The sequence below is a fragment of the Xyrauchen texanus genome, chromosome 16, assembly GCF_025860055.1.
Source record: "Xyrauchen texanus isolate HMW12.3.18 chromosome 16, RBS_HiC_50CHRs, whole genome shotgun sequence".
Lineage (NCBI taxonomy): Eukaryota > Metazoa > Chordata > Actinopteri > Cypriniformes > Catostomidae > Xyrauchen > Xyrauchen texanus.
Window position 1 is genome coordinate 11,381,409 of NC_068291.1, and position 18,770 is coordinate 11,400,178.

General features: G+C 36.5%; 2 protein-coding genes across 11 annotated transcripts in view; both read left to right on the forward strand.

The window, feature by feature from the left end:
• LOC127656694 (calpain-1 catalytic subunit-like) overlaps nucleotides 1–18,770 on the forward strand; it is a 95,570-nt gene that overhangs the window by 22,641 nt on the left and 54,159 nt on the right. For 6 of the 10 annotated variants that reach the window (XM_052145133.1, XM_052145137.1, XM_052145136.1 and 3 more), the window contains exons 1-2: nucleotides 16,192–16,298; nucleotides 16,642–16,892. The exons of 2 other annotated variants lie outside the window; for them this stretch is intronic. In XM_052145133.1, coding sequence (XP_052001093.1) covers nucleotides 16,656–16,892 — 237 coding nt within the window. In that variant the 5' untranslated portion in view covers nucleotides 16,192–16,298; nucleotides 16,642–16,655. Of the gene's footprint in view, nucleotides 1–16,183; nucleotides 16,299–16,641; nucleotides 16,893–18,770 lie in introns of those variants that run through there. 2 more of the 10 variants (XM_052145134.1, XM_052145138.1) reach the window with 2 other exon arrangements.
• Nucleotides 1,543–5,201, forward strand: vcpkmt (valosin containing protein lysine (K) methyltransferase). The gene is made up of 5 exons (XM_052145145.1): nucleotides 1,543–1,801; nucleotides 4,090–4,203; nucleotides 4,405–4,477; nucleotides 4,618–4,737; nucleotides 4,968–5,201. The coding sequence occupies exons 1-5, from the start codon at nucleotides 1,545–1,547 to the stop codon at nucleotides 5,073–5,075; spliced, it is 672 nt and encodes a 223-aa protein (XP_052001105.1). The 5' UTR covers nucleotides 1,543–1,544; the 3' UTR covers nucleotides 5,076–5,201.

Consider the following 18,770-nt stretch of genomic DNA (forward strand, 5'->3'; position numbering starts at 1 on the left):
GCTTTAGTAAGCTTTATGCCTTTGGTGATTGATATTGCTCCTTGTTTTTATAATGCATCGACTGCTAAATGCAGAAATGTAAATGTAAATTATTCATGAAATATATTCTCCTGTGATATGATTTGAAGAGGTCAGAAGATTTTTTAGATGTTGATCGATATAAATAAACCAATTTGTGGTGTATTCTCTGGTAGGCCTATCTAAGATTTAGGTGGTATAATTGCACTTTAGCATACTTAATTTTACTATTCAGCTTTTATTAAATAATCTGTTTTGTATATATTTTTAAACTAAAATATCAGCTAATATTTTATTATATACAAATCACACAATATTGTGATGCTGCACTTAAGCTTTAATCAGCGTATTTGTCTTGTTCTTCAGTATAAATGTATAAACATCTTTAAAAATGATCAAATTCATTTTGTGGATTAAGTGTATTTTGTTTTTCATTACGAAGATTTATGACAAAATACACAAAACAAGTGTTAATATCTAATCGTTTGTTTTTCATGTTTATTTATATTTTAAAGAAGATTTAGAAGTTTATTATTATTATTATTATTATTATTTTGTTGTTGCACATAACATCAGACCACTAGACGCAAACTTCATGATATATAGTAGAAGAATATGTCATGAATTGTTCATCTAATTCTAATTGTTTAATATAATTTCCATGTAACTTTTGTTGTCTTTTTCATTTCTTTGTTAAATTTGCAGATGACGGTGGTGGAAGAAGTTGGAGAGGTTGACCAGAAGTTGAAAAAATGATCTGTTTTTATAGTTGCAATTTATGTTTTGAGTGTTCTTGCACATTTTTATCTATGAAAATGTTTTCTTTTTTTTTTATGACTATTTTGAATGTCCCGCAATTCATGGCTTATTTAGTTATATAGACCGATTGTTGCTTGATGAATGATGCATGAATGTATGAATATGTCAAATAAAGGGTGACAATTGAGGTTAACAAGGGAATGTTAAGAGAACGTTAGGTGAACATTAGGGGAATGTCAAGAAAACGTTAGGGGAACGTTAAGAGCCTAAAACAACTTTCTAATTCCATAACAACAAAATCCTGGCTTAACATACATAAAAAAACCCTTAAAAATGTACCTTCTGGGGACATTCTGGCAACCAAAAATGGTCAGCTGGAAGGCTGCTATAGAATGGTTACAGTGATGACAGATCACATTCATAATTAAAAATGGCAATTATTATTAATTCCAATAATCTTACTTTAATAAAAAATAAAAAAAGATACATTTTAGTATTAATTTGCATATTCAAAGTCTATTACAAAAAAAGAAAAATAAATAAATAAAATCTTCCTTTTTATTGTAATCATAGGAAACCTACTGGGAGAGTCGTCATGGGGAATATAGAGTTACCTACTTGATAATCTGAAGGAAAAAGGGGCTAATAGAAAGAATTTATTTTTAAATGTATTTTTTTCTCCTCTCTTTTCCTTCTAGTCGGTAGGTGGCGGTAATGTACCTGCAAGCTGCTTTGCCAACCGCCAATAAAACCAAATGAAGAAGAAGATGGCGACCGAAGACAGTTCTGTAGATTATTTTGTTAGGGAAATCGAGAAAAACGATGGTTCTGTTTTAAGAATGTATCAGTGTAGCAAAGGGGACGTGGGCTGTGTAGTTTGGGATGCAGCTATTGTCCTATCAAAATACCTCGAAACGGAACAGTTTTGCAGTACTCAGTCCGGTAATAGTACGTGGTCCTCTAAGAAAATGATTGAACTGGGCGCAGGAACAGGACTCGTGGGTCTCGTGGCTGCCACTCTGGGGTGAATTATGAATGCTGTTGTTTGCGGATTGATAAACCCGCTATGCGCTGTCATAGACATGTAAATAATATTTCATGTGAAATTCGGATGACATCATCCTTCGCTCCGCAATCGGTCATGTTTACGACTCTTCATTTTCTAATCTAAACAGCTCCAAAAGTTGATCACATAGAAGACTGAAACCACTCTCATCTTGACCAGTCTGATTTGTGATTTATTTTCACATTAGATTGTTTTCCTGTCAACTCTTTTTAAGTCCACGAGACGGGAAGGTGAAAAATAAGCGCTCTTTAATTTTAACGGCTATTTCCAGTAAACACGCAATCTGTGTTCATGCAAATTCACTTGTATTAGATAGAACCTGATTTGTGAAAACTTTCACAATCACATTTGGTCGCGTTTGATTGTGTCTTTCTGCTCTAACCCCATTGCCGTGCAATAATTTTACAATAGAGGCTGTCAATGGATAAAGCCATCAGAGAAATCAGTTTATAATTCTAAAAACTGAGCACCTAGACGGGTTATAATAGGCTCAAATACACCTTCATGATGTCTCTTAATCCTTTTTTGAATTATTGAGTCAACAGTTTACCTGAAATATCAGTTTTATAGTCTTTGAGAGGGCTTATTTGGCAAACGCATGATAATTTTGATAGAAAAACACTAGTTTCTGGATTTGTGAAAACTTTCACTGATCTGTATGCCTATAACACTGATTTATCAGGTAAACTGATGAACACAGATTGCGTGTTTACTGGAAATAGCCGTTAAAAGTGAGGAGTGCTTATTTGTCACCTTCCCGACTCATGGACATAAAAAGAGTTGACAGGAAAGCAAACTGCTGTGAAATAATTCACAATTCAGACTGGTCAAGATGACAGTTGCTTCAGTCTTCTAGGTGTTCAAATTTTGGAGCTATTTGGATTAGAAAATGAAGAGTCGTAAATTTAAATGACAGATTGTGGAGCAATTGATCACATGCAACATTATTTACATGTCTATGATAGTGCACAGCTGATTTATCAAACTGCAAACTATATTTACCATGGTGAAATGTTTGGGGTCTTAAGGAGCCCAGTGGTGTGTGTAAAACTTTGTATAGTCATTTTGTAATTATAGGCTACTATTATTTTCCACTTCAAATTCTTTTAAGAAACTCTTCTGACCTAACTAAATCCCAATAGGAAAATGTTATTGAAGATTTAACCTTCTGTTATATTACAAATTTGGTAATAACAGAAATGAAGCGGGTACTGAATCTATTCAGATCGTCTTTGCACGTACAACCTGTAACCTGTTCAATGTTTCATTAAATCTCTTCATAAAATGTAGTTTTTATATATTTTTATTATGTTTGATGAATATTCAGGTCTCATAAGAATATCATTAAGTATCAACATGATATTTGAATGTTAAAAGTGGTTTTTAATGTTAAAGTGAGGGAAATGTGATCAGTTGTAAGCATCTTGACTGAATGTAATGGGGCTTTTCCACTGCACAGTACAGCTCGACTCCACTCTGCATGCTTTTTTTTAATAAATTTTTTCACTGTGGATAGTACCTGGTACTTTTTTTAGAACCACCTCGTTCAAGGTTCCAAGCGAGCCAATAAAGTTAGCAACAGCGATAGCAGTATCATTTGTTCACACGATATTCGAATTGTGCGCTAAACCATGCCGTGGTCAGTAAACAAGATGTAGACTCTTTTTAGAGACGAATGAAACGACGTGAAACGAAAACGTCTTTCAGGAAGTGTGTCAGCTGTTGGCAACACAGGGCTACTACCGGACTTACCGGTTCAAACAGAAGAAAGTGGAAGTGGTTCAACCAAATGGACGCTATCTATGGCAATGTGAGGGAGAATGCACTGGACTCTTGAGTCCACGATGGAGGATGGTACGTTTTGTTACGTCAACTATATTCTGCTTGAAAGCTTCACTTTATTTAGTTGACCAGCTACTGGAAAGATTGCTTATAAAACATCCTGGCCAATTTAACTGTTACACTTGTGTAAAATCACCATGCAACAACTGCTTTATGCAGCACAATGAGCTAGTAGCTAACATCTAGCGGTCGTGTTATTGTTTATTGTTTGTGTTGCGTTTAAGATGATGTCACGGCAGTAGAGGCGGCGCAACAATGACGATCAGCCTATAATCCCACCCACGTTGAGGCGGCACTAAACTGCAGTGCAAAATCAAGCTCAGAAAAGTAAAATGAGCAGAGTGGAGTCGAACTGTAATGTGCAGTGGAAAAGTGCCATAAACCTCAATATTGTGCACCCACAGGGCTAATGTCACAGTGACGGATCTGGAAGACCTGCAGCCTCTTCTCCAGCTGAACATTAGGAAAAATGAGCATCTCATCAGCACAGGCTCAGTTGCAGCCAAGGTACTGAAATGGTTTGTACTAAGTTTAATCCTGCATCCTCTTTTTAAGCAATTATATAATTATAACAACAAAGCTTATGCTTTGAGCATGATCTATTCATGTGTAAAATTTGGGTTGGCTGTGATTATCTCCCCAACCACATCCCAAATATATGTCACACGCATAGCGGTTTTTGTTTATAATGGTTTATGCAGTTAATCTCTTTTTTAAAGGGGAGGAAATGTGGAAGATTTTCTACCTCATCCGCATTATATTCTGATGGCTGACTGTATCTACTATGAGCAGGTATTGTAATAATAGGTATTGTAATGAAGTTCATGGGCCTATTTCCTTTGTACCTTCAATACTTGGCTTTACAGTACAGATCAGTGATCAGTACTAGATCTAACTACTGCAGTGTTTTTCATTCCACTTTTATGTTTCAGTCTGTGGTGCCCCTAGTGGAGACTCTGAAAGTCCTTGCTGGGCCTGAGACATGCATCATCTGTTGCTATGAGCAACGGACTGTTGGAGTCAATCCTGAGATAGAAAATAGATTCTTTGAGGTTTGAGACTCCAAATAGACCTTAATGTAAAACCTACACTAAACCAATAAAAGATTATATTATATATTTAGTGGCACATCTTAACAGAAACAAACAATATTTTGTCTCAAACAATTTGTGCTCGAAATAATGCTATGTTATTTACTATCCTGTGGATTTTAGAAATACTCAAAGTGCCTTGTAAGGCTAAATGTGTTTTTTTTTATCTCATCTGTGTTGTCATTCTACAGCTGCTTTTGCAAGACTTCCAGTCAGAGGATATCCCACCTGAGAAACAAGACCCAGAGTTCAATAGTCCTGACATTCACATTCTTCACCTGCGACGAAGAGTCAGCTGAATTTCCTTAATATGCTCTATCATCTATTTAAAATACAGTAATGCAATATATGGTGTGTATATTAGGGTTTTGTTGGGTTATTTGTTGCTCACTGTATTTCTTACAGCCCACTGTATTTAAATAAAATGTTTGCAGTTTTTAAATGCTTTTGTGTGGTCTGGGATGTACATCTTAATGTCAGCTCACATCTTTTAATTCAAAGCTTTAATCAATGGTTATGTGTGTACATATGCACATAAGTTAAGGTGGCAAAAAATGTCACAAAAGTAATACATAGGCTTGGGATTGATAAATTGTTTATATACACTTACCTAAAGGATTATTAGGAACACCTGTTCAATTTCTCATTAATGCAATTATCTAATCAACCAATCACATGGCAGTTGCTTCAATGCATTTAGGGGTGTGGTCCTGGTCAAGACAATCTCCTGAACTCCAAACTGAATGTCAGAATGGGAAAGAAAGGTGATTTAAGCAATTTTGAGCGTGGCATGGTTGTTGGTGCCAGACGGGCCGGTCTGAGTATTTCACAATCTGCTCAGTTACTGGGATTTTCACGCACAACCATTTCTAGGGTTTACAAAGAATGGTGTGAAAAGGGAAAAACATCCAGTATGCGGCAGTCCTGTGGGCTGAAAATGCCTTGTTGATGCTAGAGGTCAGAGGAGAATGGGCCGACTGATTCAAGCTGATAGAAGAGCAACTTTGACTGAAATAACCACTCGTTACAACCGAGGTATGCAGCAAAGCATTTGTGAAGCCACAACACGCACAACCTTGAGGCGGATGGGCTACAACAGCAGAAGACCCCACCGGGTACCCATCCTCTGATGGCTACTTCCAGCAGGATAATGCACCATGTCACAAAGCTCGAATCATTTCAAATTGGTTTCTTGAACATGACAATGAGTTCACTGTACTAAAATGGCCCCCACAGTCACCAGATCTCAACCCAATACAGCATCTTTGGGATGTGGTGGAACGGGAGCTTCGTGCCCTGGATGTGCATCCCACAAATCTCCATCAACTGCAAGATGCTATCCTATCAATATGGGCCAACATTTCTAAAGAATGCTTTCAGCACCTTGTTGAATCAATGCCACGTAGAATGAAGGCGAAAGGGGGTCAAACACAGTATTAGTATGGTGTTCCTAATAATCCTTTAGGTGAGTGTATATATATATATATATATGTATATATATCCACTACCCATCCACTAAATAGTGCACTATTTCGGGTGTCTGACATTTTGTAGTGGAGTTCGAATTCATTCCCTACTTCATATTCCCTACATTTGTTCACTCATTTTTATCCACAATGCAATCTGATTTTGACTGTACATACAATGTACACTCTCCGACCCCTCTTTCCCATAATCCAACACGGAGACGGCAGCAGAGTTTTTATAGACAGCATCTATTTTATTAATAAAAAATGCATCTGTATCAAGATATAATGAATTATGCATATTGATGGATTAATTTATGGTTGGCCACTAACTCCGCTTTAATGCAAATTTTGACTCATAACTAGCAAAGGTAATTTGTTGGATTGTTCACATATATTATTTATCACATGTAACTACTGTATTCGCATACACTTACACTTGTATTCGCCAGCACTGATTCCCTCAAGCTCCTGCAGTGATGGGAATTGGATTACTCTCTGTTTGATCTGGAGGATCTTTTTTGTGACTCTGTGAACAATCATGTGCACTGTCGAACGGGGTACATCAAATGCTCTGCAAACAACCCAGTTAGAAGTTGTACTTGCCAGCCAAAATTTAAAGACCAGAATTTCAAGATCTTGACCCCATCTGTGGTCACGATCCTTACGGAGGGTGGTAATGAGGGTCTGTCTGGTAAGCCTAAAGTCTGGCCTCTGGTCACTTGTCCCATCCAGGTACAACCTGAGCACAGACAATTGTGGTTGTAGCCAACCATAAAGAGATCCCAAACTAAAAAAACATTTTATAAATTAAAAAAAAATAAATATATATATATATATATATATATATATATATATATATATATATATATATATACACACACACACACACACACACATACACACACACACTTTAGTTTAAGTTAATGTTTGATGGTAAAATGTGAACCATTCATAAAAAAGGTATAAACATGAGATACACAAATGATACACTGACATCAGTGTATTATTAACATCAACTTTGAATATTATCTTTTATTAGTTTATCTTATGTAGACAAAATATATCCAACTGTAAACTAAAACCTGAAGTCTAAGTTTTTAAATATTCTGTAAGAAATTTTCCAGGAGTTCAATGGATCTATTCTTCAGTTATTTTGTGTTCAGTTAAATGAATATTGTCATAATAACTTCTTACCAATGAGTGGCATCGACGAGCTAACAACGCACACCTAAAAGTTGTTGCTCTTTGTATAATACGTCATTTTCTTCTCCTCAAGAAAATAAGATTCACCAAAACCAACTTGACAGAGTACATTTTGCGTCAAGTTTGCCTCCGGGCTTGGGTGGAGGACACCAACAAGAAGAACCCCACGAAAATGTGTGCTTGTGCACTTGTGTTCGTTTTTGTTGGTAGTTAACTTTTCTACACATGTTTTTTATTTTATAAATGGTATATATTTATATATGTATATATATACAGTGAGTATTGAGTATCGAGTGGCAAAACCTATGCCCCATTATAATGAACTGTATGTCAAATTTTAAAATGCATCACTTATCTCTGATAAACACTACATGAATCTGATTCCAAAAAATAAAAGGGAGACATGATGACAGAAATGAAAAGAAACTTCCCTTAATGCCGACAGAGCGTTATTGTTGTGCATAAAACATGTTCAAACAATGCAAGTAATGCAAACAATGCTAAATAAGCAGGATCACTTGGCATGTCATGTCTTGTATAATAGTGGAGGTAGAGCAGGCATGGGAAAGTTGTTTGGTACAGGGGCTACAACATGCTTAAAAAGGAATAATTCACCCAAAAATGAAAATTCTCTCATCGTTTACTCACCCTCATGCCAGCCTGGATATGTATGACTTTCTTTCTTCTGCAGAACACAAATTAAGATTTTTAGAAGAATATCTCAGCTCTTTTGGTCCATACAATGAAAGTGAATCGGTGCTAAAATATTGAAGCTCCACAAATTGCATAACTCAGCATTAAAGTAGTCTAATCCATGTGTGTATTTAATTCCTTTTTCACTATTAATTCTCCTCCCTGCTCAATCTCCACTTTAACTTTCACTTTCTACTTGTGTTTTTGGTTATTCACATTTTCATGCAAATCACAACCTACTTGCCAGAGAGAAGAATTTCAAGCAAAAATGACTTAATTGACTTACATATTGATCTGTTTTCTCCCACACCTGTCATATCAGGTGTGCGTGAGAAACTTTAATGTGCTACTTAAAGAAATTATATTACAATGTCCCACATTGATTTAGTTCTTGTATCTTTTAAGCCAAGAAATATTTGGGTTCTCATTCTAATGCATGATACACAATTTACTGAAATTTGTGACTGGTGACAGCAGAACAGGTTACCGTAGTTACCATAGCTCAAACCAGTCTTTCAAATTATATCTGACCAATGCATGTGACTATGACGTACTCCTAATTATTAAGTGGGAAGTAGGATAATTCTAATAGCACATGAAGGCAGAGTACCTTGTTTATCCCTGATTATTATCTGGTGACTACAATCAGTGTCTGGAATCAGTGTTGTGCTCTAATGTTTATATATAGTGTATATATACCGATCAGACGCAATATTAAAACTACCTGCCTAATGTTGTGTAGGTCCCCCTCATGCCGCTAAACCAGCGTCAACCCACTCAGAATAGCATACTGAGATGATATTCTTCTCACCACAAATGTACAGAGTGGTTATCTAAGTTACCATTGACTTTGTCAGTACAAACCAGTCTGGCTATTCTCTGTTGACCTCTCTCATCAACAAGGTGTTTCATCTGCAGAAATGCCACTCACTTGTTGTTTCTTTGTTTTTGGCACCAGGCACAGAAATACTCAAACCAGCCAATCTGGCACCAACAATCATCCATGTGATTTTCTAATCAGCCAATCGTGTGATAGCAGTGCAGTGCATTGCATAAGCTCCTGACCAGTACCTGAATGATTTTATGTTCACATCAACCATCAGAATGGGGGGAAAATATGATTTCAGTGATTTCGACTGTGGCAACATTGTTAGTGCCAGACAGGCTGGTTTGAGTATTTCTGTTACTGCTGATCTCCTGAGATTTTCACGCTCAACAGTCTCAGGAATTGGTGCCAAAAACAAAAAACATCCAGCGATCGGCTGTTCTGTTCACACCTTGTCATCATGCCATGGTCAAAACATTTTCCCCCATTTTGATGGTTGATGTTAACGTAAACTGAATGTCCTGACCCATATCTACATGATTTTATGTATTGCACTGCAGCCACACGATTGCATAAATAAGTATGTGTGCATGTGTACATACTGTACTGTAATAAAGTGGCCAGTGAGTATATCTCAACATTTGTAAGCCCTCCTTGGTAGTTTTTACCATGTTTTATGTCAGCCTAGCTATACACTATATGGACCTATGTGTAATCTGAACTGGATAGGGAATAGTTTAGTTGTTACATTACACAAATTGTCCCCTGCCAAGTAATTTACTCATCTGTTTTATACCTTTACAATGCATTATATAAATGGGCATCATATCGAAAGACTCACCAAAAGTTTTTAATTCACAATCTTATAACCAGGTGCTTTTCATCAAATGTGACTTTTAAAATGCTGAAAACAGAATTTAAGTATGGAGATACCTCAAGTATTTCTATTTTAAAAGTGTTTTTGTGAGTGCTTTGGGCTTTGGCACTCTTTTCTGATTGTTGGTTTAGACGAAGAGGAGGGCGTGGCACCTGTGTGTGTGTGTTTATGTTTATGTTTGTATACATACATTTTATGTCATTAAAGTTATGTTGACTGTTCTGCCGGTTCCAGCCTCCTCCTTGCCCATCCTAACCCTGTTGCATTGGTGCCGAAACCCAGGAAGGCGGAGGGATGTGCTGTCGTCGAGAACTCGGTGCTGCTGTCCGCCAGGGGATGGAGGAGTCGCTGCCGGGAGCTGGAGGAACAGCTGCTGTCTGCCAGGAAGTGGAGGAGCCATTACCTTGCGCCAGGGGTCAGAGGACTCGCTGCTTCCGCCAGGGGAGGAGCGGCTGTGGTCAATCAGAGGGCGGATGAGTGGCTGAGGACCAGGAGACGGTGTGTCCCGGGACCGGCGAGCAAGCTTTTCTCTCTCTGTCTCTCCCCCTCCCTCTTTCCCTCTCCCTCGACTCCAGAGTGGTGGGAAGACCTGCCAGCAGAAGGATGGCTGGAAGGGCAACACATCCCCTCCAGGAAGGCAGGGGAGTACATCAAGCCGGAGATTTTCCCGACCTGAATCTGGCAGCGGAGGAGTGTGGACTAGCAACTCAATTCATAAACAATTTGCAACTCTACTCTAATGTGCTACAGGTGTACAATTACCAAAAGAGAGTATAATTTACAATGTTTTGAACACCTGCTACAATGCTTACATTTGTTAAATACAAATTAATATCATGTAATATAGGAACTTTTACTTATTCATCGATATTATTTGATACAAGTGACTGTTTATCACTTATTTTGTATATCTTCCTGGGTACCGACATGATTGTGTGACGTCACATACCTGCATATCTGCGAAATCGGAGTTTAAAATTTCCATGTTGAAATTACGACTTCAAGTGGTGTTCCATTGCACTTTTCCCAGTAGGAAGTTGGAAAATCCGACTTTCCAAGTTGAATGGAATGCAGCATTAGGCTGACCTTACATTTCTAGTTTCTATTAATATTCCTTAATTCCATAAAGTGTATGGCTTTTCATAATAATAGCCTATTATTATTATTATTACTATTACTAGTAGTAGTAGTATACAATTATTATTCAAAAAACAAACTTTTATTCTTTTTTTTCTGACCAGATGAAGCAGAATTTGTAGGCAACATTAACTGTAGAATATGTTGTGGTTTCTCCTGGTATTTCAGATATTAATATCTGCATGAAACAGAATTTACATTTGCCTGTGCATGTATAAAAACGTTATTTTGAAGGTAGGAGGTGCCAAGCAAAATGTGAAATGTCAAGCACACATTTTTTAAGTGAATAATAAATGCAAATTCAAACATTATAAGAAATTGAAATAAAACCAGCATGACCTGCAAACCCGTAAATGTCCCGTAAGTCTATCAGGAATTGTTTACAATATCACACCATTATTTATTTTAAATAATAATAATTTTAAATTTATATATATATTCATAAATCCGTTGTAATTTTTATCCTTTATCCTTTTTGGATTATCGGTCATACAAATATTTGTTTAATTATTCGGATGAATCCGTTATTTGTTTTGAAGTCATTATCCGTGCCTTTACAAATAAGGTATTCGGCTTCAGGCACATCCCTAATATCTTATATTCACTGTGCATTATAACACTGAAAGCAACATTTTTCAGTTTTTGGATGCATCCATTGATTCTCAGAGTCTTTGTATGGAGTTAGGATGAAAATAAGGAGCATTTCCAACTGTTCTGAGATCAGTGCAGACAGACCGCACACTAGAGGTTAAGTCATTTACTAAATGGGGAGCATCCTATAGCTCTCTATGCAGATAAGTGCATTCTCCTAAAATATGATTAGAAGTTCAGTTTCAGGTTACAGATGATGTTTGGATCACTCAACATATTTGGCAGGCATGGGACAATCAGTGCATAGATTCAGAATTTTGTAATGTATAAAATTATTTTAATATGGTTGGCAGTGATTGGATGATGCTGGATATTATTTTAAATCAGAAATAATTATGCTAATTTCTTATGTAATGTCTGTAACGTCTCAAAAGACATGAATAAACAACACTCCTGGAAACATAATAAACATATTGATGATTAAAAAAAAAAAAGCTTGATATTGTTTAAAATGTATTTTTGGAAAAACACTCACTCACTCACTCACTCACTCACTCACTCACTCACTCACTCACTCACTCGTTGTGTTTCCATGTTTTATGGGGACTTTCCATAGACATAATGGTTTTTATACTGTACAAACTTTATATTCTATCCCCTAAACCTAACCCTCACAGAAAACTTTCTGCATTTTTACATTTTCAAAAAACATCATTTAGTGTGATTTATAAGCTGTTTTCCTCATGGGGACCGACAAAATGTCCCCACAAGGTCAAAAATTTCAGGTTTTACTATCCTTATGGGGACATTTGGTCCCCACAAAGTGATAAATACACGCACACACACACACACACACACACACACACACACACACACACACACACACACACTAAAAGTCAAAGAACTCTGTGAGATACGAGTCGTAAAAACTCTCACACTAAAGAACATTTTCACCTGAGTCAACACATCCTACTGAGCAAGGACAATAAAACACAAATCTCACCCCAGGCCAATTTAGGACTATTCTCCTAAAACTCACAAACATCACCCTCCCTCTACTCCTTCCTCTTCAGCTCAGAACCACTTCAAACTCACCTAAGATCTGCATGTGTAACAGGGATTCAGGCTGAGTGGGATCCATGTGCGGTTTTTATTAAATGACAATCTCAAGTTCAGACAGGCATACTTCGATAATCAGGCAAACAGTGTTATCAGAGACAGAGCAGATTCGTAGTCAGACAGGCAGAAGTTCAGGGCAGGCAGCAAACAGCAATAGAGATCCAGGCAAAAACACAACAAAGGCAGGCAGCAATCAGACATAAACGATAGTTCAAGGCAGAGTCAGTACACAGGCGATCAAGACAAGGAAATGGTAATGCTTAGAAATGTAGCTGGGGCAAACAAGACTTTGCAAGGAGTGAACAAACAAACAGGGCTTAAATAGAGAGATAATGAGGAACAGCTGTGGGATAATCAGACCAGGTATGCGGGCATATGGGAAATGAAGTCCAATGTTAATATTTGGGAGAGAGAGGCCGATTGAGCAATCTTCACCGGCGTTCGTGACAGCATGTAACAAAATATAATATCTGATGTATACAAATAATGTGACTAGGCATTTTTGGTATTATTTAATATATATCAGTGCGACTGGTATTTTGGTCCCTTTCCCATGTTGATAAAACTAAGGGTAACAAAGTTATAAGGTCTTTGCCAAATGCTGTATAATTCTGGAGGTCTGTCCCCATCCCTGCCTGTATGTTAATGTGATATGTCCCCAGGACATCCAAAACTAACCACTCCCAAAATTCCCTTTGTTCATGGTTTGGTTATTTAAAGAAATGTGACACATTGCTCACGGTTCTCTGTAGTCAGATGATCCCAAACATTAATGTATGTACTTTTAATAATAGAAATCTGTAATTCGGATATCCCACATGGTTTTCTGTGTAGTTTTCTATCAGGTAATGGTAATTGTAATTTGAATTGAAAGGTCTCTCTGCAACCAGATTGACCCACACACACAAAGTGTGTAGCTTTTCTCTTTTCTCTTTTCGCGCGCGCTTTGTTTTGAACTTGCCTTGGCGGCATCTACTAAGCGCGAACCAGGGGTGCGTTTCCCAAAAGCATCGTTAGCCAACTACGGTCGCAAGTTCCGTCGTTATCATCATAGTTCAACGAGTCGGTGTTTCCCGAAACCATCATTCCAACGAACATTTGCAAACAGCATCGCAGAGTTGTGTGGTTGGAATGACAGCTCTCGACCTGTGGTTAGAAGCAGAGTTTCTTGCTATTATAACATGTGGGCTTAATAAATTATTATATTGAGCCAAATAAGCAAGATGACATTCAGTACAATCAGTCTCTTTTATTTAGAAGACATACAAATGTCCTTTATGTCTTTTAGTTTGTCAATAGATTTAAAGCACCGTTTTTGAAGAGTGCGCATGTGTGACCGTGCTCTAGTGCGTAAGAACGAGCCTATGATTGAATCTGGAAATAAAGCAAATAACTGAGAAAAATATGATAGTCCTCAGATGACATGTCCGTAATTTATACCAAAACATCTAGCATTAATTCGATCGCAAACAGATTCATTAAAAGTAATTTTTACTCCACCACATGTGTGACACCATTAACCAACGTGGTTGAACAACCAATTTGCGACAATACGGTTTCGGGAAACAGTCGTGACTAGCAAGTTGATTTCTTCAACAGTGCATCGTACTACGGTAGTGGAGTAGCACGTTACGTCGTTGTACAGGAAACGCACCCCAGAGCCGTTAAATATGAGAGTTGCGAACATAGACGGTTGGGACAGTGATGTCGCCGCCGCACGGTCACGTGATTCGTGTAGCTTCTCAATAGTTGCAAACAAATTGCGTTGCCAATGATTTTAAGCGGGGCAGAGAGCAGCAGCTATTATTGCAGCAATTATCGGTAAATATTGAAGCATAATGTACATTGCTTATTATGTTGACCCTAAAATGACTTGCATATAATAGCATTTTTTTTCTGAGGAGTAGCAGAAACACTGCATTAATACGTTTTGTGTTTAATTTTGGAGGGAAATTGGCTGCTCCCATAACATAGAATATATATTTATATATATTCTATGTATGTGTGTCCACGTGTGTGTGTGTGTGTATATATATATATATGTGTGCGTGTGTGTGTATATATATATATATGTGAATGTATCATAACATTAGGACGTTAATAATTATGACCATAGACACTCAAGAAAAATATATATATATATAAGGACATCAAATTTGCGATCTGCAGTGTTTGTTCAGCAGAAATTTCAAGATGTACAGAGTACAGCAAGAGATTCTACAGGAATGTGCCCCGATCCACAGCAGTTACACCCACTGATCAGTGGTTACACCACAACTTGTGACGTATCTAGCTGAACTACCCGTTGCCAGAAGCGACAATCCCCTTGACTACGGTCGCATAAACAAAGACCGCTTTCCTTTGCTTGCGCCGATTGCACACAGGTATTTATCTGCCCAAGCACCAGCACAAAGAGTGAGAGGCTGTTCAGTGCAGCATCTCATGTTCTTGATGAGCTTTCTGACAGGAGAGACTGTCAGAAAGTTTAGCAACTTTTGTTCTCGAAGAGAATCCTGTCACTTGTACTTAAATAGAAAGCGGTCCAATATGATGTGTATAGCAATTACATTACACTTGTTCTTCACTTGAGGATCTGTCGTTTACAGTTGGATTTAGTTCAATTACTGTTGTTTTGCACAATAATTTTCACTTAAAGTGTACATACGTTTACATAAACAGAATAGAGAACTAGATCAGTGGAATAGAGGCCCTCTGCCATTCTGTGTTCTGCCTTTTGTTTTAATTAAAATGACTGTTGCATATTTAAACTTTTTGAAAGATGCTAGCTAAGTTCATTACTTGACTGTTGTTTTGCATATTATAGTTTTCTAAAACTTTTCATTATTTGGATAATTGTTAATAAAATCTGTAAAATTAGATTTTTACATAACTGAATGAAGAATAATATTTAATATAGTTTTAATATATTTTTTGTCCAATTTTGGTGTGTTACTTTCAATAAAAGTGTGATTTTTATTTTATTGGTTTGTAGTTTTTCAATTCAGATTAATTAAATTGATGAAATTAATGAAAAAGTATAATATTAATACAATTATATATTTTTAAATAGGTAAAAAAAAAAAAAAAAAGTTTGTTTTCAGTTTTCGGCCAAGTGCATCCTGGATTTTCGGTTTCGGCCCAGAATTTATATATATATATATATATATATATATATATATATATATATATATATATATATATATATATATTTGCATGTTTCTTAGGGGATACTAGTTACAAATCAAAAAGGGGAATGGAAAATACACACAACAATCATGCAGGGGTCTCAGGAGTTTAAAGAAAAATATCAATCTGAACAGAGTCAATCTGTCTTATTTTAATCAAGCATTTGGATATTGAAAAGTAAGTTTATAGTCAAGGTGGAATTCAGTGTTTTGCAATTTTGTAGATGGGAGGAATGTTATGCAATGTTTAGTAAGAGTAGTGACGTAAGAAACAAACCACTACATAACACGGCACACTTCCTGAATACAGCCCTCTGACTGAACACGGATACTAGAGCCATTGGCAGGAAAAAACAAAAAAGAGGGAAGTGCTGCTCATTTAGGTGAACTCACAGTGTTGGCGATTAATTGTTTCCTTGAAGGTAAAGTATATAATTTTTGTGATTTAATTAAAATAATCCATTCATTTATATGTAAGCCTATGAGTAATCTAAATATGACTAACAAAGGAACAACATTACACATCCAAAACAAGTCTAACAAGTCTAAATTCCCTTTTCTTGCAGACAGTTTAAAAAAAGTTCAGTTTTTTAAGACCTTAAATACTGTGTGGGTCTAGACTTTGTCTATAAAAACTAGTGCAGCTCAAATCTTACTTCATGTGTAAAATCAGATTTCATTATTTATTTATGTTTTTATGTCATCTTCACAGTATCATCCATATGTTACATCTTTACCTTATTTTTTGTTGTATATGTAAAAAAGCAGACCTATAAACAATGCCTCCACCACGAGTGAACAAACGGCCCCGTAATGAACCCACAACAAGAGATGAAAAGGGCTCTCTCACAAAGCCTATAAAGTTCTTGGATCAGGACTATCTGGAATTGCGCAAGAACTGCCTCATCAATAAACGGAGATACGAAGATGAGATGTTCCCTCCAGACAACAGCTCCATTGACCCACAGAAGACCCTTGGATTAAAACTGCACCAAGTCAAGTGGTTGAGGCCATCTGTAAGTTACTATTTCTAAATGACCATATTCTTAAGACTTTCAAGATGACTTCAAAAGTAAACATACTGGTAGTGCTGCAGTTTTCTGCTGCAAGGGTGTAGTTTAAAGAAAGTTAACTGTGTAGTAGGGCAAATGTATTGTTGCCTTACAGAATCTCAAAAGAGTGTTGTTAAAATGATGTGCATTCAGGTTTTGTAAAACATCTTGCTTCCATTTAAAGCTCTGAGGGCTTGTCCAACTCATTTGTGCCCAAATTTTTCTGAATGGTTTCATGCATATAGTCATGTTAATAGTGTCCTAAATGAACACGTTCTGCATTTATTTTCCCAAGTTTTTTTTTCTTCTTCTTGAAAATCATATTTGAATGTGCGGCAACTTTAGTTGCCGGTGGGCAAATATGTTGTATGCACGCCTTCAATGTCAAATTTGAATAGGAGGAGAACATTTGGCATCTTTCTCAAAATAACTGCTTTCAACAGATCAATCTTTATTCATAAACAAATTTATTATGTGTAAAAGTATAAAGACATTCACTGCAAACCCAAAAAAGCTGCTTCTATCTTATAATCTCTTGAATTTGAAAATAAATTATTAAAATGTCAAAATTATCTTGAATAAATGGGAATTTAAACAGTCATCAACAAACCCATTTACTTAAAGTGGTGGAACATATTGCAGAACAAAGTGCAGACATTATTGTGTATCAAAAAGTTTAATGAAAATAAATATAATTAATGCATTAACTCCCATGGCGCTGGAGAAAACTCTGGGCAACCAGCCTTTGGAAGGAGAGGAGATCTCTGTCTCCCTCTTTACATGACTGGTATGAATGAATGAAAGAATTAATTGTCAATGGGTGGGTTTTGAATGAATGAAATAATTAATAAATACATGTTTTGTTTTTGTGTCATGCCACCTAACATATAGACCCCATCCTACCAACCTGCCACCCCGCAGCCTCACCTCCCACTTCCCATTACACCTTCATGTACCTATAATAACACCAGGCATTGCCATAACATTGTTGAGTGCCCAGCTGTAGCATGGCCACCACCAATTCTTTGATCGGATCCCAATCTGGTAACTGTTTACACATTGGTCATGCAGGTCAACACCTCCCATATGTGCATTTCAGTCTTTATACTGTAGGTGATTTCATGAAATAATGTAAATGTAAACTCTTTACTTGACAGAATTTCAACTTTATAATGGAATCATAAGCTACTAGTCATAAAAATTATTTGGGTCCTTGACCGATTAGAATGAAACACATCCAAATTTTATGAAGGGGTCTCAATACTTTGCCCCTTACAGGACATAATATCATAAAAGTTTGAAAAAGATAAACTACAGCAATTAATCCCATGCTTTAAGTTATGTTTAGGTGGAATATTATAAAAGCAAAAAGCACTAAAAAAGACCAATAACCTTGATTTATTAACCTATTAACACAGTATACCCCATTTCCCAATGATATATGTACTTACAAGGCATTTGCCTGCCGGCAACTATTGTTGCCGCTTGGACTTTTGACTAAGTATACAAGACACTATAGATCTCTTGTAATATTTGTTTTGTTTGGGTGATTCTAGAGGCCTTCATGATTATGTAGATTTATATATGTAAAAAAAAAAAAATACTTAGTAGTAACATGAAAATTACCTTTTATTGGGAGGGTTTGACTTTGCCATGCTTCCTGGAAGAACGGGTAGGAAGTTGACTGCATTATGTGACAGGAAGGAAGTGAACACCATTTTTTTTTTTCTTGAAATCCTTTATTTGGTTGTTTTCTTGCAAGTCATTGAGATATAAAACATGGACAGCATCTAGAAAAATACTTATAAAAGGAAAATAACAACTGTACACTGCTTAAATGGG

Coding starts and splice junctions, on each gene's coding strand:
- vcpkmt (XM_052145145.1), top strand. CDS start 1,545: ATGGCGACCGAAGACAGTTCTGTAGATTATTTTGTTAGGGAAATCGAG. Junction 4,478..4,617: donor ACTGTATCTACTATGAGCAG/GTATTGTAATAA, acceptor TTTATGTTTCAG/TCTGTGGTGCCCCTAGTGGA. Junction 4,738..4,967: donor TAGAAAATAGATTCTTTGAG/GTTTGAGACTCC, acceptor GTCATTCTACAG/CTGCTTTTGCAAGACTTCCA.